We start from the raw sequence: 24,983 nt of genomic DNA, 5'->3' as shown, positions 1-24,983 counted from the left end.
AAATCACACACACACTTTACATCTATGACGACTAGTTTCAGACTTCTGGGTGAGTTTTATGGCTTTCGGATTGGTTTTCATACAGTAGGGAAGAGAAAAGACAAAGCTGTGATGTAAAGCAGGCTTAATGCCTTTTAAATGGGCTGAAACATGCAAAGCACCTTTATGATCGTACAGGTGAGAGTGAAACTCAGGCAGCAGGTTATCAGTCTCGACTGAAGCATTAGCCGTTACTTGAGGCTCTGCAGCGATAAGAGTGAGGTTACGCTCATGAATCAGTTCCTTGTGTCGATATGGCGCAGAGCCCAGCTGATAAACCCTTTCAAAATAAAAGCAGGTCACTGACTTTTAGAAGAACGAGGCTGTAGGTGGACAGAGATTCTGCTCAGGGACCATGAGGTAAACTTTGTTCAGGTGACACAACAGGTGGAAAAAAGGTGGGCATGAAAAGGAAACATGATACCTGTTGCTTTTCCTATGACAGGTGTGTTGTCATTAATGTACTGTATCGTGACCACACCCACACCAGTGTTGGAAGGCGGAACAGGAGGATTACCGGCACCTTCACATGCCTTCACCTGCTGAGTGGCTGGACTTCACCTGAAGTGTGACTTCAAGACAGAAAACCGAATGAAAAAGAGGAAAAGAAGACCGAGGATTTTTAAGAAAGAGTGTTTTTAGAAGAGGGACTTAAAGGTGAATATGGATTCAGATCCTGGAGCCACAGAGCTGGGATCCTTCTGTGAGACACCTGGAAACCCCCCCAGCGATGAACCAGTCCAGAGCTCAGACCATCAGGTCCAGGAGCCGGAGCCGGAGCCGGAGCCGGAGCCGGAGCCGGCCTGGGTTCCCAGCGGGAGGCGCCTGATCTCTGGGCTGCTGGGGCTCAACATGGTGCTGCTGGGAGCCGCCCTGGTGGCCGGACAGGCTTTCAGTTCGGGGGGCCTGAAGCACCAGGAGCCCGAGGTGTTCATGCTGCTGCTGATGGGGCTCAGCTTGGTGTGGATGCTGTGGTACCTGCTGCGGGCCAGGAATCAGCCCGACATCTGCCCACATAAAGACCACCACGCCGGGGGAGTCGCTGTCACCTGTAAGCTCCTCGGTGTCACATCTGACAGATTCTAAGAGAACATGTGCTGTGGATCATCCAATGAAACGTGCCTCTCTCTCCTGCTCTGCTCCAGGCGTCCTCCTGCTGTTTGCTGCCTTCAGTCTGCTGCTGTACATCTGCAGGATCGGTTATTTGATCAGCATGAGGGAGTGTAAACCTGCTGCTCAGGTGCTCTCCCCGTTCTTCGAGGCTCCTTTCCTCACGCTGCAGGTAGAGACAACAGCTCAGCTGCTACTTTACTCTGAGAAAACAGCAAATCCAGAAGAAAGAAAGACGTTCAGCAACATTTAATGGTAGAAAAAAAAGAGCCTGATTAATGTTTCAATAATGTTTTATGCTGCCATAAGTGACCTTTACAGTAAAGTCAGAAAGGAGAAACAGAGGTGATATCGAACGGAGTGAAATGAGTTGAGAAAGTATTTTATTTCCTCCTTCTCCTCTAACGGTGTGTAGAGCACACAGTTTGTACTGCAAACAAGCAATTTCCCTCCAGGGATCAATAACATCTTCTGAATCTGAATTTTAATTAACATGAAAAGACAAAAAGCTCAAAATGTCAACGTGTTGAGCCAAAATGATGAAGACGACTCGGAGCTGAATTTGTTTTAGGTGGTAAATAAACTCTAAACACAGCCATCCCTTGAACTCTGTGTTTCAGTCTAACCTTAACTCAGAGGTCTTCTTCTCTGCTTTCTGCTGCATCTCATGGTCTTCATCTGTGAATTGAACTACCTCTGAATCTAAATCTAACAGACTGTTAAATTCACTCCTTCATCTGTGAATTGAACTACCTCTGAATCTAAATCTAACAGACTGTTAAATTCACTCCTCAGATTTCTGTAAACACATGCAGGATTAAAGGACAGATCTCTCAAATAAACCTTAAATCCATTAAAGGTTTAAGGGATTCGTAAGACAAGATCAGCGCTTCAGTTCTGGACTGGGTTCAATATGACCTCTGGCTCATTGTTTGTCGTTTCAGTCATTTTTCTGTAGCATCAGAGCACGACAGATTGATCACAGTAATCTTTAAATTCTTAGCGTTTTGTCCTCACGACTCTCTGCTATCGTCTCCTTCTTGAATATCTGCTTCTTTTCTGTTGCAGACATATTTACTGTGGGCTCACTCCAAAGACTGCATTCACAGACACAAGATAATCACCAGGTGCATCACGCGTTATGTTTTACTGACCTTTCTTACCTTTTCCACATATTTTCTAGCTGATAGTAAATGCTGATTGTCAGTTGCGGCTTCAGGTGGATGTGTTTGGTATTGAGTGTGTTCGCCCGCTGCAGGTCCGGGCTGATGCTGATCCTCTCCACCGACCTGCTGCTGTGGCTGAACGCTGTGACCGAGGACACCATCCACGAGGAGATCGAGTTTGAGAAAGAGAGTGAGCTTGATTTCAGAGCCACAGACTCACCTGAGGCAGATGTCTCTGATTTAGCAGGTAGTTATTGTGAGGCAGGTGAGCTGGTGTTGCACCGTGGATCTGTGCTTAAACGAGGTCCTTCATGTTTCCTGCAGGAAACTTCAACTGGACCTTCTGTCAGTGCAGCGCGAGCACAGCCTGCCTCACCTTCAGGAAAGGCTTCGAAGTCCTTTTTCCCTTCCACATGGAGTTCTACCTGATGGCGGGCTGCATGATCTACGTGATGTGGAAGAACGTGGGCCGCAGGATGAGCCCGGGTCACCACCACGTCGCCCAGAAGCTGACCCTTCAAATCATCCGCCAAGGCGGGATCACATACGGCCTGGTGTTGGGCGCCCTGGTCCTCGTAGCAGGAGTGACCTTCTTCGTTCTCTACCAGGTTTGGGTCAGCCAGCGGGAGCGGCGCCACACCGCCTTCCTCATATTTTACGGCTACCATCTAGCGGTCATGCCTGTCATGTCTCTCTGCTGTGTGGCTGGGATGCTGGTCCACAGGCTGGAGCGGAGGGTGAACGAAGGGGGGCACAACCCCACGCGTAGCCTGGACGTGATCCTCCTGGTGGGAGCAGCTCTGGGCCAGCTCACCCTGTCCTACTTCTCCCTGGTGGCGGCTCTGGCTGTGGGGGCCAAAGGGCCTCTGGAGGGCCTCAACCTCTCCTACTCCCTCCTCAGTCTGCTGGAGCTCATCCTCCAGAACATCTTCATCATCCAGGGCCTGCACAGGCACCCGAATCTCCTTGCCAAGAAGAAGGAGAAGCAGTGGAGCAACATTTTCAAGGTAAACACCTCGTCTGTGTCTGCACTTCATGAGCACTGAGCATTCAAAGGTTTAGTTTAAGTGATGAACTGTCCCACAGCCCAAGAAAAAGGCCGCTGTGTCGACACAAGAGGAGAGCAGGACGGGACTGTCACTACTGGAGGGAAACACATCAGCTGCAGCTGCAGAGGATCCTGGGAAAAAGCCCTGGACCAAAAGAGTGATGAAGGAAATCTGTGCCTTCCTCATCCTCTCCAACGTCATGGTAACGTCACGTGTGTTTATTCGCCAATTTACACAGAAATAGTTCCTGCCTCGTTCTGCACTGATGGACAAACATCCGTGTTCCCTGTTCTTGCAGCTTTGGATCATCCCTGCGTTCGGAGTCCACCCTCAGTTTGAGAACGGCCTGGGGAAGCACTTCTTTGGCTTCTCCACCTGGTTTGTTCTGGTGAACCTGGGTCAGCCGCTCAGCGTCTTCTACAGGATGCACTCTGTGGCAGCTCTGATGGAGCTGCTCATCTCCGCATGACGAGCAGCACCGACGACAACCCGACCCGGAGAAGTCTGTGACACCTGAATATCACCTGGATCGATCGTGTGCTCACAAAGTGGTGAACGACTGAGCCTTTCATACCCAACCATGATCCTCTCACCTGTTACCAATGAGCCTGTTTACCTGTGGAATGTTCCAAACAGGTGTTTTTGAAACGTGTTGCTGCATCAGATTCACAATAAGCAGATATTTTGAAAAATCAGCTGATGATCTGAAACATTAAATATATTGACTTTGTGCTGTTTTCAGGTCAGTTTATGTCAGAAATGATAATCAGGTGATCACATTGTGTTTATTTAAGTTTCACACCAGCTGATTTGGAGTCGTGGTTGTGGATAAAACATCAGGATTCAAGTTTATAAATTATTTGTTTCATATATTATGTGGACGTGTCTATAATCTTAATGCTATTACTCCTTAATGTTTGACAATGGTGTTCTTCTAACTCTGTGGCAGCAGTTTGTGTTTGTTTCTGTCCTGTTTCAACATGACAACGCCCCAGTGCTTAAAGCAGCTCCATAAAGAAAGCCTTTTCTCAGCGTGGAAGAACTTGACTGGCTGGAAAACCAGAAACAGACGAGGAGTTTAAGAGTGTTCAGAAGGCGGCGGCGGCGGCAGCCTTTAAGCAATAATGTGCAACTCAAGCTGAAATGACGGTGCATAAAAAAAAACTGTTTTTAAGTAGTAAATCATTTCAAACTAAACAACCCAAAAAAAACCTTAAAAGTCTTAAAAACGCCTTAAAAATCTCCTGATGAGCCCGATCCTGAGGCTAAACAACAATCACTCAGCCACACTTCATGATCTTCAGGGGTCTCTTCAAATTGTTAAAATTAAATGTCACCTGAATAAAACCTTAAATTATTAAAGTCTTTAATCAAGGTGACTGACGCCCGTCCACATACTTTTGGCCACATGGTGTTTGAGGAAAACGCTTTGCATGAAATAACGTCCTCTGAGCTCAGACTGATCTGATCAGTGTTTAATTGAAGCGGCTGATCTGCAGCACAGGTTTCAGGGTCCTGTCAGACCTGGTTTGGTCCCTCCAGCACAGCAGGATCCTGCAGGCGGGACGCTGATGGCCCACAGGTGGCGAGGAGTTAAAAAGAAAACAGAAAGCGCCGAGTCTGTTCTAAAATACATCACAAAGCCTCGTACAGAAACGTCCCTTTGTCACTTAAGCGACTTGTTATATTTTTGGCAACGTGAATAAATTAATATTCAATAAATGTCTCATCCATTGTCATATTTAATGACCGTTTGGCATTTCCTCTACTGCCTGCTCTTCCTCTTCTTCACGTCCGTCTGCAGCCTGAAGGTTTTCAGGAAGAGTTTTGCCGCTCGTCTTCGTCACATGGACGCCTCCAGCAGCCGCTCTAAATCCTCTGAATCTCAAAGAGCCTGATGTCCGTGTCGTACCAGACCGGAGGATCCACGTTGCTGTTGAGACGAGAGTCCAAGAGGAGAAACAAGTCAGTGTTCAAGGCTCACCGGGCCGGTTTGGAAATAACAGCTTTAATCTTATTTTTAAGTCGACGTCCGAAACTCAAACAGGTTTGTTCACCGTAAGTAGATGACTCCCCACATGTAGGTGCGGAACCACATGGCCGTGCCGGCGTTGGCTTGGTACTTCCTGATGAGGATGGGATGAGGGACGGGCAGGAGGCCGACGAGCGTGCCGTGCTGGAGGAACTTCAGGATTTCTGACTCGTCCGTCAAACCCCTGAGGACGACAAAGACGCTCAGTTGTGCTTTTCACAGTTTGGAGACGAGAGAGGCAACGAGAAGGCAACGGCACGCATGGTGGGAAATTCTGACATTTTATAATTACATGTAACATTTTTAGACAAAATAATCGATTGGTCAAGAAAATAATAAACAACAGGATGTATAGTAGCATGAGCAGCAGGAGTCAGCAGGACTGGACAGGCAGAGCAGAGACGTCCAAACGAGGTGAAAGACAAAGGTGTTTGGGACGTCCAGCACCACTTAAAGACAAAAGGTCTTTCATCCATGTGTTTAAATGTGTGTCCTTTCCTACTTGTCGATGCAGATCTTCTCCACCTGAGGGACCAGAACTTGTAGCAGCCGCATGATGGTCTGCAGAGGAAGCTTTGTCTTCCATGACAACACCTGGACGGACAGACAGACAGACAGACAGGTAGGAAGAGCTGCCATTCATCAGCAGACAGCAGACAGACCGGCAGACAAACGAAGATGGACGGACTCGTACTCACCCAGTCTGGGTTGGCGCTCCAGGCCGCTGATGACGACACACTGGACAGACGACTCCTCGCTGCGTCTGACTCTGCGCGATCCACCTGACGACGAGGTGAAGCAGGAAGAAATCACCTTCAGTGCAGACAGAAACAGAGCCGTGATGTGGACTCTGGCGTACCTCGTGGTCTCTGTCTGAGCTGGACTCTGGGTCGCTTCCTCCGGCTGCAGCAGGCGCCGGCGAAGGGTCTGGATGAGGCACGGCAACCATGGTTCCATCCTCACTCACCTGGGACTTCTCTGTTATCTTATCGATGCCTAAAACACGTAAGAGAACGAGATGAACTGTTTCAGTGTCGTTGAGTTCACTGTTTGTGTTTTACTGGATGCAACTTTTGGTTCATTCTCACCACTTTCACCATTTTCAGATGCAGCTTAAAGGAAAGGAGTGAATACCGGCCTTACGCAGGTAAAACGACTCAGAATGAAGGATTTCTGACGTGTTTCTTTAATCGACTCACAGGATGAAGAGTTTGCACTAACATGAGAAATGAAGAGTTGTCAGATGTGAAACTCTGGGTGAATGTGATGATCAGTCTTCATACCTGGAGTGGCCTCTAAGCTGGCTTTCAGCGTGCCAGGCTCAGCAGGTACAGCAGGTCTGGAGCCCTCCATGGACTCTGCCTCTGTAGAGCTGGTCCTGGAAATCCCAGACTTCTTCTTCTTCTGCAGGGCCTTCTGAATGGACGCCGTGTCGGACGGCAGGTTGGCCAGCTGGTGGAACACGTTCCGCTTTCGGATGATGGCGTAGACCAGGTTGTAGTTACCTGTGGGGAGAGTCAGCGGTTGGTGCCATGATGGTGTCTGTTCTGCTGACTCGAGTTCAAATCCATGCGCTCACCATCAAACTGATACTGGATGATGTTGTTGAAGACCTCCAGCAGGAAGAAGACCAGGTGGTGGTTCTGGGGGAGGGAGAAGAGGAACCAGGGTGTGGAAAAGGCCTCCAGGAGGTGGAGCAGCTTGTTGGCCGCCACCATGGACAGACTCTTCAGATACGGGGAAACTGTGGAGGGTCATAGGACAAAAAGACACAGAATCCCAGAGAAGCTTTAAAATACTCTGCAGTTCTCCTGTTTAGGCACCAGGTGGCGACATCTCATGTGTGATACTCACTGTTCACTATGACAGTGAGCAGGCAGTCAAACAGCGGATGGAGGCGCTGGTGACCACTGGTGATGATTTTATGGAAGATCTAAACACGAAAAAGTGAATGTTTGGAGTGATGAGTCTGCTGTTCAATCACAGACTGTCAGAAAATACAACAGAGGACGGGAAAACGTCAAAAAACAGCTGACGTACACTCAGAATTTCAGACTTTTTAAGAATGAATATGAGACATTATCTGTCATGAGGTGTTATCATGCTGTATTAGCGGTTTTGAGGTAACCTGTAATAAACTCAGACGCATCCTGTTGTTGTCTTGAGATTAAAGACAGATGATCAACAACATTCTTTGGCATTCATCCATGAAGGACGACAGCATTCCTCTTCAATCCTTCATAAATCTTTTAATCTGGATTAAAGCACTTCAAATAAAAATGAACTATAACATCCTGTAAATGTGGCTTCATTAAATCTTTCTCAAACATGTGAAATGAACTTTGAACTCTGTTATTGAGAGTCGTGTTTTACCACGATGAGCAGGTCGGCGTGGGTCCCTGTGAAAACAGGGATGTCCATGGGGACACGGAGAGTGTACGGCTTGTTCAGACGGACGCCGAAGTTTCTCTCGCCGCTCAGCAGCAGGAGGATGAACACGCCGATGTGCACGAGGCCGACATGTGCTGCACACACACACACAAAAAAGGAGGGATCTGTCAGGAGGGTTTTAATAATGATCCATACAAGTTCACACTCATCTGAACGTGTCTGAACAACACACACACACACACACAGCAGAGAGGATGACTCACACTGATCCGCTCTGGCATCGTTCAGGTTGAAGAGGATGGGAACCAGCACGTCCAGCACGTCGCTGCTCTTCAGCACAAAGAACAGGAATTTCTAAAAGACACAAAGTTCAGGATTTAACTCGGCTGCTGCGTTCGAGATACGAGTTTTCAGATTCCACAAGAGGTCTTTGTCTACGTGATGTCTGATGTCCACTCACTTTATTTTAGCTGCATCCAAAAGCACTCACCATATTCTGACTGCTAACAATCCCACAATGCACTGCTCTTCATTTAACAGAATATGAAAATGATTATGGGAGATTACAGACACGTTAGCACTTTGTCACTGTGACCTTTTGAGCTAAATGCTAGTTTCAGCATGCTAACATGCTCATAATGACAGTGAAGGAACCAAAATGTTTGACTTCTGTTCAATAAGAAGTAAAACTCAAACTCTTTCTCTGCAGTATGTACGGACGGACACTAAAACCTGCAGACACACACTGACTCCACAGTTCGCAGCTCGAGCTCTGACCTTGTTGAAGTCGCAGAACTTCCAGAAGAGGATCAGCAGCTCCTGGTGGAACTGGATCCTCTTGGTGGAGCGAGGCAGGTAAGTCTGAACCAGAGGGTTGTTCAGCAGCCGTGCCAGACCTTTCAGGATGAAGCTCAAGTCCTGATAAAAAGAGAAGAAGCGCTTTAACACTCTGCTGGTTCTTCCTGTCCAGCGCTGAATGGTTAGCTGTGGCTCACCTCTTCTCGGTGGATCCTGGAGAGATAATTCACGAAGAGGTTATCAGGTCCAGCTGGCTGAAGAAAAGACAAGAGAGGATTTAAGTTCTGCATCAGAATCAGAGCTTTTATTACTCACTGACTGTGACATTCATCACCTCCTGCTCCTCCACAGCCGAGGCGGACGCAGAGCCGTCCAGGGCCTGGAGGGCGGCGCCGGCGGCCGACCCGGCCTCGTGCTCCAGGGTGACGATGAGGATCTGCAGCGCCTGCTCCACCAGCTGCTCCCGGTAGTCGGAGAACAGCAGGTGGTTGTACGGGACGCCGTAGCCGACGGGGTCGTAGGCGCACGCCACGTTGAGCAGGGAGGTGAACAGAGGCAGGGCGTGTCTGGGTGGAGCAGCGAAAGACAGGCGGAGGTCAGTCAGCGCTGCTGTGGTCACGCATGGAGGACTATCAGAAGAGGAGCAGGGAAGGTGTGTGTGTGTTACCTGTTCTCCGTGGAGCAGAAGAAGGAGACCCAGGGATTGCTGTTCTTTGTCTCAGCGGAGGGAGGAAGGTACATGGCCTCAGAGAAACAGGTGAGGAGCAGCTTCAGCAGCTCCGTCCTGAACAAAGCAGGACAAAGGACCAATGGACATCACTGAAGATGTTCAGCCCGAATGAGGCTGGATCAGTTCAACTGTGTCCAGGATACAAACCCAGAGACATTTTACTGTTGTCTCATCAGTGCCCTCTGGTGGACAGCTCAATGTGAAAACTCCAGAACTGCAGAAGTATCAGAGTTTACATGTGTCTTCTTTGTTTACATCAAACAGGAGCCACCCACAAATAACTGGAGCCCAGTTATAAGAAAAACAGTGAGATAACTTTTTTCAGTGTTCAGTCAGAAAATGCTGAAATGATCCAAATGATTAAGCTGCGACATAAAGGCACTAATGGATCCACACTCATTAAAAGCTTCAGTTTTACCTGTTCAGGTCGTGGATGTAGTTTAGAGGAGGCGACTGAGCGAAGCCCACCCCGGCCTCCCAGATGTACTCACAGCTGTCTATGGATCGAATGTCCTCAGCCGTGTCCTGCAGCAGAGACGAGGACAACAAAGTGCATCACGCAGATGACAAATGTGGAATAAAGGCCTTTGAAGGTCCTTTCTGTAGGCAGTCAAAGTGAATCACAAGCTGAATCAGAAAGCACCAAATGAATTTCACTGAAAGTGAATTACAACCAGAACAAAACTGCCAACACGCACTCTGAAAGACAAGCAGAGCTGAACTCGTCCTGGAGGACGGGTTGGACTGTGGATTATCAGTCTTCAGTTACTGGCCGCCTTTATAAACGGTGATATTCAACACTCAGACTGAGGACTTGAATTAACTGCACACATGCAGTCATTCCTGAAGCCTAACCGAGCAGGCGACTGTGTTCACACCTTCTTCTATCGTGACTCAACAAGCGCACTCGGCCGAGCACCGACGGTATCTGAGTGAAACACCTCGGCGCAGACGACTACAGCTTTATGAATAGATGTGACGAGGTGCTGCTGCTCTTCATCTGACAGCAAAGGGCAGCGTGCCATTACGCTCACCGCTGACCAACATCTGAATGCAGCCCTTTGTCACAGCTTGTGCGACTATGTAACCAAACTGTTGTTGGAAACAAAGTATTTGTTACTGATGAATTTCATAAATGTAATTTCAGAGACAAATATAACTTTATATTACTTTTCTGTTTTCTTGGTAATTTGGGTGAACTGAGCCTTTAAATCCTCACTGAGAAGTTAACATTTCTCCTTCCTCTGAGCTGTTTCTGTGAGTACATGCTTCACAGGTGGGAACAAACGATGGCCGCCGGACATTTTCCACCTCCTGCAGCACCGTTTCAAACACGCTCGGCTGACTTTAGCATCCCCTCGGGGGGATGCGAGCGAGCGGTGGGATGGTGGAGGGGTCGGCCATGTGCCGTCACCTCCCGCGCTCTCCGGCAGGTGTTTGCTCGGCCCCGGTGAGACGTGTCCACCCTGCTCTCCTCAGCCCAGTTGACAAACATGGCCACTCCTGCCTCTCTCTGTTTCATGCAGAGTAACTCATTAACTGGAGCTACTGCCTGAGAAGATTGTGTGCAGGAGATAAGAGCGCTGACATGGTGCCACCACGGGGTTAAAACACAGGGACGTGCTCTTTAATCCAAGCAGCACAGACCTCTTGTGGCTAAAAGGCAAAAACAAAGTAAACAGTGAGCTGAAGAAGCTGTTTTTCTTCCTCTGTGGACAGACTGTTTAAACTCAAACCTTTATGAATTTACTTATTTATCCAGGAACTGACTCTACAGACATTGCCGAGGAGACTGATGTCACCCTCATGTCTGTGTTAACTGCAGATCTGGAGTCAGGTTGTGGTTAGCCTAGCTTAGCATAAACACTGGAAGCAGGTGGGAACAGCTAGCCTGGCTAACTCTAGTCAAAGTTAAAGGGCTCCTGCTAACACCTCGAAAACCAGATCATCAGAATATATCATCTACAGTGAAAGCAGAGATGTTTGGCTTTATTCACGTCAGCAGTCGTCCCCTCTGACAGCCACTCAGTGTCCAAACTGTCTGAAAGCATCTGTCCGACGTCCACAGAGCTGTGGGGCTAATTAAACCCACCAGTAATAACTTGATTGCTTATGATTTAACTCATAAAATCTTCTTAATGAAATGCTGAATATTGGCAGGTGTTTGCGTGCGGCTGCTCTGTGGGATAACGAGGCCACAGCTGAACCTCGGTGTAGCGCAGAGGGCTGCTGGACTCACCGGGCTGCTCCTGTTGTGACTCTGAGCAGTGAAATCCGGACAGAAGAGCAGGTCGGCGACGGCCAGCAGCAGGGACTCAGCCAGCGGCCGTGCTTCATCATCGTTGTCATCCTCGTCCAGGCGCTGGAGGGTAAAGAGACGAATTCAGAGACGTCACCATAAGGTCGATGTAATGGAGGAAAAGTTGAAATCTCTCACAACTGATAGAGGCCTGTACAGTGGGACAGAATAACGTGAACACCTCCAAAATAATGGGAACAATGAAATCCAAAGCAGGAACTATGCAACACAGGAGAGCTTCTGCTTCAGCTCTAAGGTCATTTTCAGCCATTAATCAGCAGTAGTATTAGTACACTACTGTAGTAAAATATAACAATAACATAACATGAAGCTACAGCCAGCGGACGGTTAGCTTAGCTTAGCATAAAGACTGGGAACAGGGGAGAACAGCTAGCCTGGAGTGCTGTCATCACTGTGCGGGTGCAAAGCAACCAGTAGAGTTGCTGTTTGCCTCAGTTTCCAGGCTTAATGCTAAGCTAAGCTAACTGGCTGGCTGCTGCCTTCAGGTACAGGTACATTTCTTTAAACTCAGTTCAATCTAACACAAACTACAGCCTCAGAAATCCACACCTGCAGCGTCGTCACTGGATTTCACTCCATGTTAGAGACGTTTATGTCACAAGTCGTTTAGTTCATGAGTGAAAATGTCACGTATTATCTAGAAATACACGGTTTCACTGGTTTCTTTTATTTAACTGCTTCCCCACAGAGCCACAAACAACCCGTCAGTCTGTCCCAACTGCTGCAGCTCAGTCCCACACTTTAATTAAGGGACATTCAATCCCTCCTTAATTCAACCACTGGCCAGCAGGAGGGGGACACACAATATGGGCAGTGTTTGGACTGTGGGTCCCCTGCCGACCAGGTAACCAGAGAACCAGCTGCCGTCAGGAAGGGGGAGCGGGGGGGGGGGGGGGGGGGGGGGTGTCGTTTTCGGACAGTGACCTCGACAGCACTGACAGCAGCAGCCAGTCTCACCTTACAGCCCTGATCCTGAATCAGACAGCCCCATCACCTCTTACTGGTGTGATTATGATAACTGGGAGGCTCAAAGGGCCTCAGATCTCTGATGTGTGGAGAGCCGAGAGGCTGCCGACAGACGAAACTCCACAAACCTCCGCCTGCTGCTCCCAGCACTGCTCATGACACCAACTGTGCTGCTGATCAGGAAATGTTAGCATGCTAACATGCTAAACTAAGATGGTGAACATTATACCTGCTAATCAGCAGCATGTTAGCAGCTAGCATGTCTGCAGACTTTCTTCTGTTAAATGGCCCTTCAACGTGTTTTCTTTTCTTTTTTTTTGCCCCCCCCCCCCCCCAGGCTATGTCAACATGATTATGTAATTAGCCACTGTTTTCACATTAAGCTGAAATGAGCTCTGCCAGCTTGTTGGTAAATGACTTCCTGTCGCTTGAAGCATTAAATCAGTAAATCGGCAATTTAGATAATGATACTGGAGAAGAAGAATACACACACACACACACACACACACACACACACACACACACACAGCGGCTGGTTTGTAATTTAACTTGTAGAAACAGGGAATAAGTGCTTCCTCGATGCATTCCTTTCCTGTTACAGCACACATGCAGGACTTCAGTGGAAACCAGCCTCAGAGACTCGTTCAGCTTCAGCTTCAGTGTGAAATCATTAATGAGCATAACGTCCAGCATCATGCTCTCTGGGTGGAGAGCAGCTGCCTGGCAGAGACCTGATGGAGGCGGACCTGGTCAGAGATTCTGGAGAACGACCTGGCCTCCCTCCAGAACACTTCCTGTAACAGAGCGTGTGTCAGGGTCGTACCCCCGCTCTGCCGGCTCCGGGTACGGTGGACCAGAAGAAGCCTCTCCAGTCGGCGTCCTCGAAGATGTAGGGCAGGATGCGGGTGAGCAGGCGGGTGCAGTTCAGGACGATCTGTCGCTCCTTCTCTGAGGGACAGCCGGTGTCCGCAGCCTGGACCAACCTCTCCACCGCCTGAGGAAGAGCACGCGAAGAAGGCGAGACGTGTGAAGGCTTTACAGTCGCACGTCTACACGTCAATGACAGTGAAAGAGTCTCAGACGCAGCTGAAATGACTCGATTCTTTTCTTTGGTCAGTCGATGTAAACTCACACCGTGCAGCCAAACTTTGTTCAAACTCACAGAACTTCATCCTAAATTTTAGTTTACATCTTAACATTTGTAAAGATCCAGAATATAAAATGTGTCTAATGTGAGTTCTGGAGTTTGAATATTTCACTGAAACACAACACAGTGTGTGATACTGTGTGACAGCGAGGAAGAAAATGAATAATACTTAATAATAATTACAGGGGTCAAAAAGTAAAAAAAAAAAAGCTATAAAATGTTTTTTTCTTTATTGTGTTCAACTCAGTTTAATTTAATTAATGTTGGCACACATTATTAAATATTATTTACTTAATCTTCCTCCAGCAGCTGTAAACTTCACTAATTAACACTTTATCTCTTGTTTGTTTAACCTGTACGGAAGCTGAAGAGGGACAGATTGTTGTCTGGCCACCACGTGTCCACAACAAGAAGCCAGGAGATGGACAGAGCCAGGCTAGGTGTTTCCCTCCGTTTCCAGTCTTTATGCTAAGCTAAGCTAATCATCTCCCGCTCTTAGCTTCATATTGTTCATCTTCTGAAGTGTTCCTTTAAAGACTCAGCCACATTGTATGATTTGTTTTTCTATTTTTATACTTCATCATAAACCGATATGATTCTTACGTTTCAGCAAACAGCAGAGAAATCCTTTTTTGATCCTCTAATGTGACCAACACGAACATTTGCTTCTAAAAAAAAACTTTTTTTAATTTGAATTAAAGAACTTCTCGTGAAAGAGAGAAAAGTTTTGCTTAAATGAGGAACGATCTGATCCCAGAACAGCGACTCTGATCTGACACTCAGTGACAGACAGTTTTTATTCTCTGCTTCAGACACTTGTTACAGCGTTAAAATGACTGGATGTCAACGGTAAATCTGTCCTCGCTGGGAGAACGAGCGGTCTCTCGTCTCCTCGTCTCGTCTGTTGAACAGTTTTATTTTCAGACGCGTCACATTTACTCGAATGACCTTTGACCTTTGCAGACGCCGACGTGTGAAACGTTTAGTGTGGGAACAACAAACAGCAGCATTCCTCTGACTCACACTGTATCCAGGATGGACCGAAGCCTCCGGAGGAAAGTAACTGAGTACATTTACTCAAGTACTGTCCTGAAGTGCAGTTTTCAGAGCTACCTGCAGATTCAGAGTCTTAACACAGAATACATCATCAGCTGATAAACTAGTATTATTATCGTGGATTAAACGCCCCAGAAGTACACAAAGTACTCGTCATTAAAGTGATGAACTGCTTAATGAGTACTTTCTGTACTTTAAGCTTCTTTTGATGTTAACAATTTTGTACTTGAATGTAATCTGAGGTATTTACTTGAGTAAAAGATCAGTGTTCTTCTTCCACCACTGAACAAACAACATCTCCCATTAGAGACATGGCATCCCGTCCATTGATGCAGCTCACCTTGTAGCAGAGGGTTGCCAGGTTTGACGGAGACTCCTCTCTGACAGCTCGGATCTCAGCCGCCGGCACCAGAGCGAAGACGTCCTGGATGGTGACGGAGGAGTCGGCCCAGAACTGATCCCAGAAGGCGTCATCTGTGGCTTCTACAGGCTGCGGGAGAGGACACACACCGGCACGTCACTGCGTGTGTGTGTGAGTGTGTGTGTGAGTGTGTGTGTGGTTCCTATCATGTCCTCTAGTCTTTACATTGTGTTTTTGTGGCTGTTGCAGTGCTGTGAATTCACTCCACCACATTTATCTGACAACGTTTTATTCTTCTTTCCTCTCCCGTTGAATCACCTCACAGCCTCTCAGAGTTATCTCGTGACCCTTTGGAGGGCCGTGACCCACAGGTTGAGAACCACTGGACTAACCTGTGTATAGAATAGTTTAAACTAGCTCCACCACGAGCAGCTACAGCAGTAAAATACTGCAGACAACACGCGCACACACACTGAACCAGGCTGCAGTCACCTGTATCTCGATGGTTCCACCTTAAATTCACCTGCCAGGTGACCACCTTTCTGCTGCCTGGAAGAAAACTAACCAAACATTTTTCATGTTCAAGTCATTTGAGGATTATTTCACTAAATAAACAACCAATGGGAAGAAGTCAAATTGTCCACAGAACAAACTTCGTCTTTCAGTCTCTTAAACAGCACGAATATTAAAAAAGAAGTTGTTTTTTTTTTTTTTTTAGGATCTGATCGTGTTTGTCTGAAAATCACATCTAAATGAACTGACTGCAGTGTTTTCCTGCTCTTTTCTCTCCACTTTGTGTCACCTGAGCTTCAGTTCAGACTACCATCTGGCACTCCAGCTTCATCTCCACAGCCTGAATTTAACCCGCAAACGCTCAACCGACGCGCTTTTCTGCGCCTTTCTGCGTTTTCCCGCAGAGAAACCGACCTGAGTTTTGGTTGTGAGCTGAATCACCGCTTTCCTGAAGTGAAGTTTGGTGTCGGCGTTTCCCATGTTGAGTCACAGGTCGCCTCCTGCCCGTGTGGATCAGCGTTAACACTGAGTGGCCGTAAAGGAGGATTATCTCCATCCAGCGCTGACAGCCGCGCTGCGCTCCTGCTGCGTTCAAGAGCTGCTCGGAAACTACAACTTCAAGCGAACGCATGGCAAAAGTAGCTGCTGGTACTGTTCTAAACGGTAATCGATGCGAGCCTAAAACTAAATTAAAACAATCAGCACTACAGTTCAATACAAATCTAAATATGGAAAATTAAATGAACTAAAATTCCAAAAAAAAATAAATAGGGAAATGTCAAAATATCAATTAAAAACACATTGGAAAGTGGGAAAACCAAACTTTAAAAACTGAATAAATGACTTTTTAAAAACATGGAGATTTAAATTATGTTAGTGTGAGAATGACGCGTAATGACGTTACACACCGTATTTACGCTAGTCACACGTCACACGTTTACGCACAGTCTGTTATGTCTGCTCAAGAATTTTAATAATTCCGAGGGTCAGTAAAGCTATCACAAAGCCAAGCAGGATCCAAACTAGAGGACTTCCGGGATCCTAATGTAAATATTTGCTCTCATTGATTCATCATTTATTATTCATACAATAAAACTACCTTCATTTATAAATAAAGCAGTTATTCAGAAGAAGGTATGAAGATTCAGATCTTCATCTCCATTATTATCATCACCTGTATCATCATATCATCTCATTCTATCATAATTATATGTAGTTAGAGGTAGTTTTGTTTGTTTGTTTGTTTGTTTGTTTGTTTACTAATCTCCTCACCAGACCATCTCCCCCTGTAGCTGCACCCACATTCAACACAGCCCTCTACAGCATTCTAACAACCAGCTAGCAACATGTCAAGCCAACTAGCATGTTGCTATCACCGACATGCTGTTGAACACATCAAGCAAAACTCTGCTGCTCTAAGCTAACTAGCATGTTAAGCCAACGCAGAAAGTTGCCTGGGCCACTTAATAAACCAAACACCCTGTTAAGCTAACTAATATGTTAAGCTAACTAGCATGCCAAGAGCCATTAAGCTAACTACTGTGCTGCCGCCGCCGCTGCTGTGTGTAAACCATGCCCATTTTCTATGACGTCCCCTCAGTTGCTGTCATGCCATGCTAGCTAGTTTATCTCCTCTCTGGTCTGATAACCAGTAAATCCATTAAATTCAATGGACCATATCATTATTTCCCAAGCTAAATGGAATTAACGTTTCCCCATTAGCCTGCTAGCTAGCTAGCTAATTCTTGTCTCATTGTGGTTTGATTAACAGTAAATATAACAAATTCAGTGTCCACATCACTAGTTTCCAAGTTACCTTAGCTGTTAGCCCGACGCTTTCATCGTATGGAGGGTTTTTTAAATATTTGATATAATAATTAGAATAATTATACCTTAATTTTTAGGGTCCTGTTGGGTTCAGGATGGCCAAAACTTGAACCCTAACCCTGTGAGTCACTGAACTACACCACCAAAGTACCTTCCGCTTTCTATCAAAGAAACAGATTCTTTGTAAGCTGTTAATCTTTAGTCCTGATGATTTCAGTAGAGAGTAGAGTTTCAGGCTGAGTCAACGTGCTTCATGTTTTATGAGTCACCTATCGTGTCTATGGAGAAATGAATGGGACTTTTATTTCTGGAGTCACGGGAGCCAAAATACGTGTTCCCGCTTTGTAACTCTGTTACATCAGTACTGACACACTGACACAGTTAAAGAGCCTAGGATACACACTCACAACAATGAACTAAGACAGAAACAAACAAATACAGAAGAAAAATCTGAAATCAATCAAACGTTTGTCATCAAATTCAGATTTGTTTGGATTCGCTTGCCTTCATTTGTCTAAAATGAGGAAAATGTGTCTCACTGCTCACATTTTCTCTCAATCACAGCTTAAAAACTGATTAATTTTTATTTTCAAATTGAATGATTTTTGTTTTGTTTTGTTTTTTACCAAAGTAAAAGGTCCAAAGTCTAAATTTAGCATCCGTCTATAAAAAATAGGTCAAAATCATGTTACAGAGACCCGGTGAGAAGTCAAAGACACACCCAGTGAGCACTGAGGCGGCTTCTTCTTCATGTGGTCATTATTGGCACATTTGAGCCAGTTTCCCAACGGATGTTGCAGAGGTGTCACAGGGCGTGGAAACAGACATACTGCAGGTTTATGATGTCCAGACAGTCGTAAACACGTTTAACCGTATAATTTCAGTATTCATCCAGATTCAGTCTAATCCAGAATCTGATGCGTAGCTTCCCCACGTAAACAGCTGCACGTCCCATGTGACTCCAGCCTCCAGCAGACCAAACTTACTGATATTCTTCCTTGGTATTACTGATGTGGATTAACGACGCTTACTCATCCACTTGCCCTTCAAACAGCGATTTCATCACACCAAATCAAGTGGGCCGGCCCATCGCAGAGCTCTCCTCAGCCAATCACGGCGCTCCCTCCTCCCTGCACGCAGCAGGCAAAACAGGATGAGCCCTGCGGAGGATCCCATACAGCTCTCTGCAGACACACTCCTGCTGTGAGGATCTCAATCTGTGCAGAGCGCCAACATGACAACCCAGACGAGCTTTGCTGTTCTGATGTGCACGCTGGCAGCTCTGTCAGCGGCTGAGGAGGTGAGGATATTTTTATGACTTCTGCTGAAATGATGCATTTGTTTTCAGGAGATTTTATCAGACTTTTTTTTTAACTTTTTTAGGGCTTATTGAGCGAAAGAAGATGGAATAAACTTTCTATTTTCTCTGCCTCTGCCTCTGCCTCTGCCTCTGCATCTGCATCTGCCTCCTCCTCTTTGTCTTCATCTTCTTCGTTCTCGTCCTCCTTTGAAAGTTCAGGTGAGAAACTCCACATCTGTCAGTGCTGTGTGGTTCTGTACGTTAACATCAGGCTGCTGTGAGCATGAAGTGCATCCTCTGTTTCAGGTTACGTCTGTCTGAATGGAGGCACCTCAGTTCCAGCCTTGACTTCTGGTGAACACATGTTTTGTTTGTGTGCTGACGGTTTTGAGGGGAAAAACTGTCAAACGGGTAAGAAGCTCAGCTGCAAACCGATGTGCATTTACCTTTTTCACGTTTAATCAAACCATCCCTCTGTTCCTTCAGTACAAGACGATCAGTGCTACGTGGGCATGGGACTGATGTACAGAGGCACTGTATCAAAATCAGAGAGCGGACGAACATGTGAGCAGTGGGACTCGGACACCAGGAAGCTGTACTTGTCTTCAGATGTTAATTCAGGGAGACACAACTACTGCAGGTAGGCTGTCATTACTCCAGATATACAACATGTACAGCCTGAAATACTACGTATTAGCAGTACGTCAGGTGAAAGAACTAGTTGGCTACCAATCGCAGGAGGTCTGCGGTTCGATCCTCCAGATCAGACTTATGTAGCTTTGTTGTATATTAGCTCCAGTACAACAACACACAGTTTAACATCTGAGAAGATGGTGGAAACAGCAGCTAAAGGGCAGAGAGAACCCAGGAGGCGCTGAGACCATGGGGCTCGCATTGTAGATGCATCGCTGTCATCTTGGACTGAAGGTGTTCCCTCTCAGCTTTGACCTGAAGGCATTCACATCCAAACGAGACGAACTGAGCAGTCCTGTGCTCCAAGAGCACTTTTAAAGCCTCTGAGAGTGTAGTTTCAGCTGTTTTCAGGGCCTTTAAAGCTAAAATCCATCTCTTAAAGCCTCTTTCTTATTGTTTTATTTCAGATCCAATGTGCTGGAGAAAACCTCATATGTCACATGTGATAATAACTACCATCTTCATGTTGTACAGTTTGATGGATTAAATGTTTTTCCCACAGAAACCTTCGCTACAGACGCCGTCCGTGGTGTTATGTGCGGAAGAGCCAGCGTCTGGTGTGGGAGTACTGTGCTGTTGCACATTGCGGCTCTGGGTCCAGTAAGTGCTTTCTCTCATTAGTGTTCCAAGAAAATGGAAACCAGAGGGCATGTTTCATCAGCGTTAAAAACTCTGTAATCTTGCAGTTCCGGCCCCGCCTCCACCTGCACCCGCTGATCCGGAGCCAGGTAACTTCACTGCCTTGCTGAACTCGTCGTGTCCCATTTTCATGCTTCCCTCGACTGTTCTGAGTTCGCTTTCATCCCCCAGCTGCAGAGTCCACATGTGGCCAGCGCAGCAGGAGAAAGCTGATGAAGATCGTGGGTGGAACAGTTGCCACTGTGGAATCCCACCCGTGGGTCGCTGCCATATTTTGGCGGAGCAAATCCAAGGAGAGGGTTTTCCGCTGCGGGGGCAGTCTGATCTCAGCCTGCTGGGTCCTCACAGCTGCCCACTGCTTCCCTGAAGGGTAGGACATGAGGTCACTTACTGTAACCACGGCAGGTGCTGAGGAGCAGCAGGTTGATTGGACTTGTCTTGTGAATTTGTGTTGCAGCTCTGGCACCAAAACCCGCCGCTTCTCCGTCGTCTTGGGGAAAAATGCTCTGAATGAGAGCGACCCGACTGTGGAGCAAACGTTCAGGGTGGAGGAGATCATCGTCCACAAGGGGTTCAACAACAGCGCGGGGAACTTCAACAACGACATCGGTATGAACACGTCCGTAGACGCTCCAGCACTGATGAGGTGATGAAATGACAGCGGTGATTCCTTGATAACTGTGTTGCAGCTCTGGTGAGGCTGAAGGCCACCCGGGGGAAATGTGCAGTACAGACCAGCTCGGTGAAGACCGTCTGCCTGCCGCCGCCTCAGCAGAGACTCCAGTCTGGTTTCACCTGTGAGATCGCTGGATATGGAAAAGAGAAATTCGGTGAGGAGACTCCTCTGAACACTGCTGTCCTGTGTGACAGTGGACATATGGCAAGAAGTATGTGGACACTCAAACATTACGCCCACATGTGGTGAAGATGAGCCGAAGCCTGCAGCCATGTTTCACTCATCACCACTCATCGCCTCGCTTCTGTGAGCTTTCAGCTGTGTCTCATGGTCTTCTTCAGCTCCACTGGCTGAGGAAGGATCATGGATCACATCTGACACTGAAAAGATCATCCTTGATCCGCGTTGATCCCCATGTGAAGGCCATGAGGTGCAGCTGAAAGCTCCCAGAGGACTTAAGTACAGCACTTAAATAAATCAGTTCCCTCCTCCTCTAATTATGTGTACTTTTCAAGCCGTAATAACTTGCACAGTATTTGTGTGGTTTTAGCAGTTTTTATTCTCTGCAGGTCTGTGGTACAAGTCTCAGTACCTCAGAGAGGCTCAGGTGAACCTCCTCGCCGACGATGTGTGTCGACACAAGGACTATTATGAAAACATGATCACCGACAACATGTTTTGTGCCGGGCGTCCTGACTGGAGCCAGGATGCCTGCGAGGTATTCACAACAAGCCCAAACTCGATCAGGCTTCCACAGATCAGCTTGGATTCCCTTTAATGCCGCTCGTTTTCCTTCCAACAGGGAGACTCAGGAGGGCCTCTGGTGTGCGAGGTCGACGGCAGGCTCTTCCTGTTCGGCGTCATCAGCTGGGGCGAAGGCTGCGCCAAGGAGTTTCGACCCGGCGTTTACACCAGAGTGACCAACTACAACCGATGGATAGAGGAGAAGACGGGGCTGTCCTTCATCACTGCGGGCTCCATGTTCCCTCGGCTGTGACTGTCGGGCTGACGAGCTGTTCCTGCTGCTCTTTGCTCTTTCTCTTGGTGGCCTTAGAGGATAAAGTTGGCAACATTTAATATTTTTCTTAGTTTTCTTGACAAATCCCTCAAAATGACCAAAATCAAGTCATCCTGCACACAAGTAGTATAAAGCCTGATCTATCTAATTCCTCCAGTGTTTTCTGAAAACTACCAACACTAAGACAGTCATGAAGGCAGCTCTGTGAGGCTCTACTAGCTAAATGCTAATGTCAGTATGCTGTATAACATGTTGATGTTTAGCAGCCTTTGACACTGTCTTAGTTGAGTGTGTTAGCATGCTAAAGCACTAAGCGCAAAGGATGATGGGAATTATAGGGAACGTGCACCTGCTGGTGGCACAAGATGAAATTTGAGGGAGTCACCAAAGAAATGAGGATACATCACAGGGAGAGCGTGAGCGTGATTTCATGGCAGTCCGTCCTGTGGTTGTTGGACAGACCACCTGTCGAGTCGCTGTGCTAACGTGGCTAAAAACACATCAATCAACACACACTGTAGTTTATTCTGACTCGCACACGCACACACAGTCCTGCTGCCACAAACACTCACACAGCACCAAACATGGATTCATCCGCTGCTGAAAATAGTCCCCAACAAATTTTCCTATTTCCTCCTGTTAGTAACGTTTGATAAAAACTACAGTGATCAGCTGTTTTTCAGCTGCTTCAGGATCTTCATTAGGAACCGATGAGCTAAATGTCACCAGCTTTATCTTTAAAGGCTCAGTGGTTTTACGTGTGTTAGCCCATTTGCTACAAATCAGGTAGCATGAGGCATGTATTAATCTCCTTCATCCAGTCATGTGTTCACAAAGTGGTCAACCTCGCTCCATCCTCGCTTGTGGTCGACTGAGCCTTTCCAGGACGCCCCTTTCAGACCCACTCATGATCCTCTCACCTGTGAACCTTATTTTGAGTAGTGTTATCGATCACGTCGCGTGGAGTCAGTGTTACTCTGCATGCATACGCTGCAGAGATGAGTGGAAGCTATGAGCTGCCTCGAACGGGAGGACAAAAACATCCAAACAGTCTGAGTGTACGTTTGAACCTGGCCAGTAATCATTTCATGCTTTAACAGCTAAAACTTGTTTGGACGCTCTGATGGTCCTCCAGCTGTTTTTCCTCTGAGATTTCATGACACACAGTGTTTCTCTGCTGGGTCAGGGTACTTCTGTGCTGATGAGGACTGATGCGTTGCTCTCACACACAGGCTTTATTTTTGTATGTTTTTCACAGTATTTTTGTAGATTTTCTTCACAAAGCTTTTTGCAGATGTTTTTTGTTCTTACTGGTGTAACATTTAGGAAAATAAACAGTTGTTCTGCCCTTTTGGTACATCTTTTGTCTTTTGTGGATTTTACATATGATTTTACACGCTGGAACAACCTGCTGAACACTCAGTAAATCAGTAAACTGTACAAACATCTGAGGGAATAAATCAAAAAGTGGCACATCGCTAATGAAACATCTTCACACTTGTAAATATAAATCAAGGTGATATTGTTCTGACAAGTGATTTTATAGCCTTTAATTATCTTTCTCTAACAGCGTGTAGCGGCTCCTGTTTGCCCAAAAGCTTCCATGACACTGTTTTTACAGGCTGAACGTTGATTTTATGATGCTGTGATAAAAAATAGTGGCAGGCTGTTTTAATTAAATGCTGTTTTAATTTGAAGAATAATGAAAACGCTCTGGTTGTTGAACAGAAAACACTTTAACGTCTTCTCACTTTACCTTCTTTAAACTTATTGATCAGAAACTCTTCAGTTCGTCTCTTTACTAAATTACTAAAAGCTGTCAGACGGATTCAAAGTTCAGTCGAGTTCTTCCACTAATATGAACGTCCTTTATGGTTCAAATGTGTCCTGTTGTGAATGTAAGAGTACATTTACTCAAGTACTGTACTTAAGGTACTTGTACTTGAATATTTCCATTTTGTTGCTTCCACTTCATCTCAGAGACACATATTGCACTTTTCACTGCACTACATTTGTCTGACAGCTTTAGTTACTTACAGATTACTCTTAGCATCCTCTTCCTGTCCAGTGAAAAGCTCATATCTCCAGGTGTGTTGATGTTGAAGGATGAAGTGTTCCTGTGGTCACAGAGATTTCTGCTCTTCGCTTCTTTAATCAGCGTGAACGAGAAGATGATCTTACTCTTTGTATTAACTTCTTAATTGAAACATGACGCTGAATCAAAGCCTTTCAGCAGCATCTTCATCCTCCGCAAACACAGTTAATGTGTCAGAAACCCGTTCAGACACATTCAGTCAGTTTCGCAGACACATCATCGTCCGTCGCCTGTGCTGTTCATTTTTACCACTGCAGCTCCATCTTGTGGTGAAATCAGTAATTATCAGACAGTAATTCAACGTGTAATTGATTTAATGGGGCTGAGTGCTGAACACAGTCCTGCAGGGATCTGTGTGAGTCGCTGATTTTCGTGGTGCAGAGACAAAGCAAACAGCTCGATGATGCTGCTGTTTCCATTCGGTCACAATGTGCCTGAACTCAACGAGTGCAACGCTGCACAGAAACAGAACAGTTTGCTGAAGCTGTGGACTGAATCTGACTTTATTTGACATCCTAGTGAAGAAGTTCTGCACATGCTGCATGCTCATATGCTCGAGCTGAGGCTCGTTAACGTCTGAGTGAGACTGAGCTGCTGAGTCCTCAAAGGAAACATCCTTCAAACACTCGGCAAAGTGTGTGAGCTCTGCAAGACGAGACACTCCTGGGACTTTTTACTGCAGAAACGAAGGAACAATGACAATGTTCCCGGCTTCTTCTTCTACAATTTAATACATTTCCAAGATCTGCAGATGCTGTATCACTGTAGGAAAGACTTGCAGTGAACATTAACTGAGAGGTTCAGCATCAACATTGTTTATTAACATTTAGTCCATGTGAGGGAGTGTGAGTGGTTTGGATGTGCTGCTGCATTTCATTTTTTAACATTCTGCTAGTTTTCTCTCATAAAATGTTCTTTAATGGATGAGAAACAGATCAACAGTGTGTCATTGCTTTGGTCTTGTTTGTGCAGACACTTAAAAGCAGCTGAGCGAAGCTGTTCGACCAGCTGGACGTGTTTGGACCTCCGGCCTTCCCGTGTGTTGGTTATCTTCCTC

The 24,983-nt window shown here is 46.5% G+C and overlaps 3 protein-coding genes across 3 annotated transcripts; 2 read left to right on the top strand and 1 right to left on the bottom strand.

Annotated features, from left to right (window-relative positions):
- Positions 1 to 702: 702 nt before the first annotated feature.
- On the top strand, positions 703 to 4,009 carry LOC143339133 (proton channel OTOP3-like). The gene is made up of 7 exons (XM_076760191.1): positions 703 to 1,090; positions 1,185 to 1,321; positions 2,218 to 2,276; positions 2,408 to 2,562; positions 2,640 to 3,322; positions 3,402 to 3,566; positions 3,663 to 4,009. The coding sequence occupies exons 1-7, from the start codon at positions 703 to 705 to the stop codon at positions 3,831 to 3,833; spliced, it is 1,758 nt and encodes a 585-aa protein (XP_076616306.1). The 3' UTR covers positions 3,834 to 4,009.
- A 748-nt stretch (positions 4,010 to 4,757) lies between these two features.
- hid1b (HID1 domain containing b) lies at positions 4,758 to 16,178 on the bottom strand. The gene is made up of 19 exons (XM_076760189.1): positions 16,093 to 16,178; positions 15,145 to 15,294; positions 13,425 to 13,595; positions 11,555 to 11,677; positions 9,734 to 9,840; positions 9,253 to 9,369; positions 8,920 to 9,151; positions 8,783 to 8,839; positions 8,565 to 8,705; positions 8,051 to 8,141; positions 7,770 to 7,921; positions 7,251 to 7,329; positions 6,976 to 7,140; positions 6,680 to 6,901; positions 6,256 to 6,392; positions 6,095 to 6,178; positions 5,899 to 5,990; positions 5,422 to 5,580; positions 4,758 to 5,297 (listed from the first exon to the last, which is right to left on the bottom strand). The coding sequence occupies exons 1-19, from the start codon at positions 16,156 to 16,158 to the stop codon at positions 5,234 to 5,236; spliced, it is 2,409 nt and encodes an 802-aa protein (XP_076616304.1). The 5' UTR covers positions 16,159 to 16,178; the 3' UTR covers positions 4,758 to 5,233.
- Positions 16,179 to 18,680: 2,502 nt separating this feature from the next.
- Positions 18,681 to 23,166, top strand: plaub (plasminogen activator, urokinase b). The gene is made up of 11 exons (XM_076760201.1): positions 18,681 to 18,805; positions 18,889 to 19,024; positions 19,112 to 19,216; positions 19,292 to 19,445; positions 20,001 to 20,098; positions 20,185 to 20,226; positions 20,309 to 20,507; positions 20,595 to 20,746; positions 20,827 to 20,967; positions 21,383 to 21,531; positions 21,616 to 23,166. Exons 1-11 carry the CDS (start codon positions 18,740 to 18,742, stop codon positions 21,808 to 21,810), a joined length of 1,437 nt encoding a protein of 478 aa, XP_076616316.1. The 5' UTR covers positions 18,681 to 18,739; the 3' UTR covers positions 21,811 to 23,166.
- Positions 23,167 to 24,983: the final 1,817 nt, after the last annotated feature.

Source organism: Chaetodon auriga, chromosome 20, assembly GCF_051107435.1.
Source record: "Chaetodon auriga isolate fChaAug3 chromosome 20, fChaAug3.hap1, whole genome shotgun sequence".
In the NCBI taxonomy this organism is placed as follows: Eukaryota; Metazoa; Chordata; class Actinopteri; order Chaetodontiformes; family Chaetodontidae; genus Chaetodon; species Chaetodon auriga.
The sequence above is the reverse complement of the archived record's forward strand: the minus strand, read 5'-3'. Positions and strand labels throughout refer to the sequence as shown.

Coding starts and splice junctions, on each gene's coding strand:
- LOC143339133 (XM_076760191.1), top strand. CDS start 703: ATGGATTCAGATCCTGGAGCCACAGAGCTGGGATCCTTCTGTGAGACA. Junction 1,091..1,184: donor CGGGGGAGTCGCTGTCACCT/GTAAGCTCCTCG, acceptor GCTCTGCTCCAG/GCGTCCTCCTGCTGTTTGCT. Junction 3,567..3,662: donor TCATCCTCTCCAACGTCATG/GTAACGTCACGT, acceptor CTGTTCTTGCAG/CTTTGGATCATCCCTGCGTT.
- hid1b (XM_076760189.1), bottom strand. CDS start 16,158: ATGGGAAACGCCGACACCAAACTTCACTTCAGGAAAGCGGTGATTCAG. Junction 9,841..11,554: donor GTCACAACAGGAGCAGCCCG/GTGAGTCCAGCA, acceptor TCTCTGCTGCAG/GACACGGCTGAGGACATTCG. Junction 8,840..8,919: donor CGGCTGTGGAGGAGCAGGAG/GTGATGAATGTC, acceptor TCTTTTCTTCAG/CCAGCTGGACCTGATAACCT.
- plaub (XM_076760201.1), top strand. CDS start 18,740: ATGACAACCCAGACGAGCTTTGCTGTTCTGATGTGCACGCTGGCAGCT. Junction 19,217..19,291: donor GGGGAAAAACTGTCAAACGG/GTAAGAAGCTCA, acceptor CTGTTCCTTCAG/TACAAGACGATCAGTGCTAC. Junction 20,968..21,382: donor ATATGGAAAAGAGAAATTCG/GTGAGGAGACTC, acceptor TATTCTCTGCAG/GTCTGTGGTACAAGTCTCAG.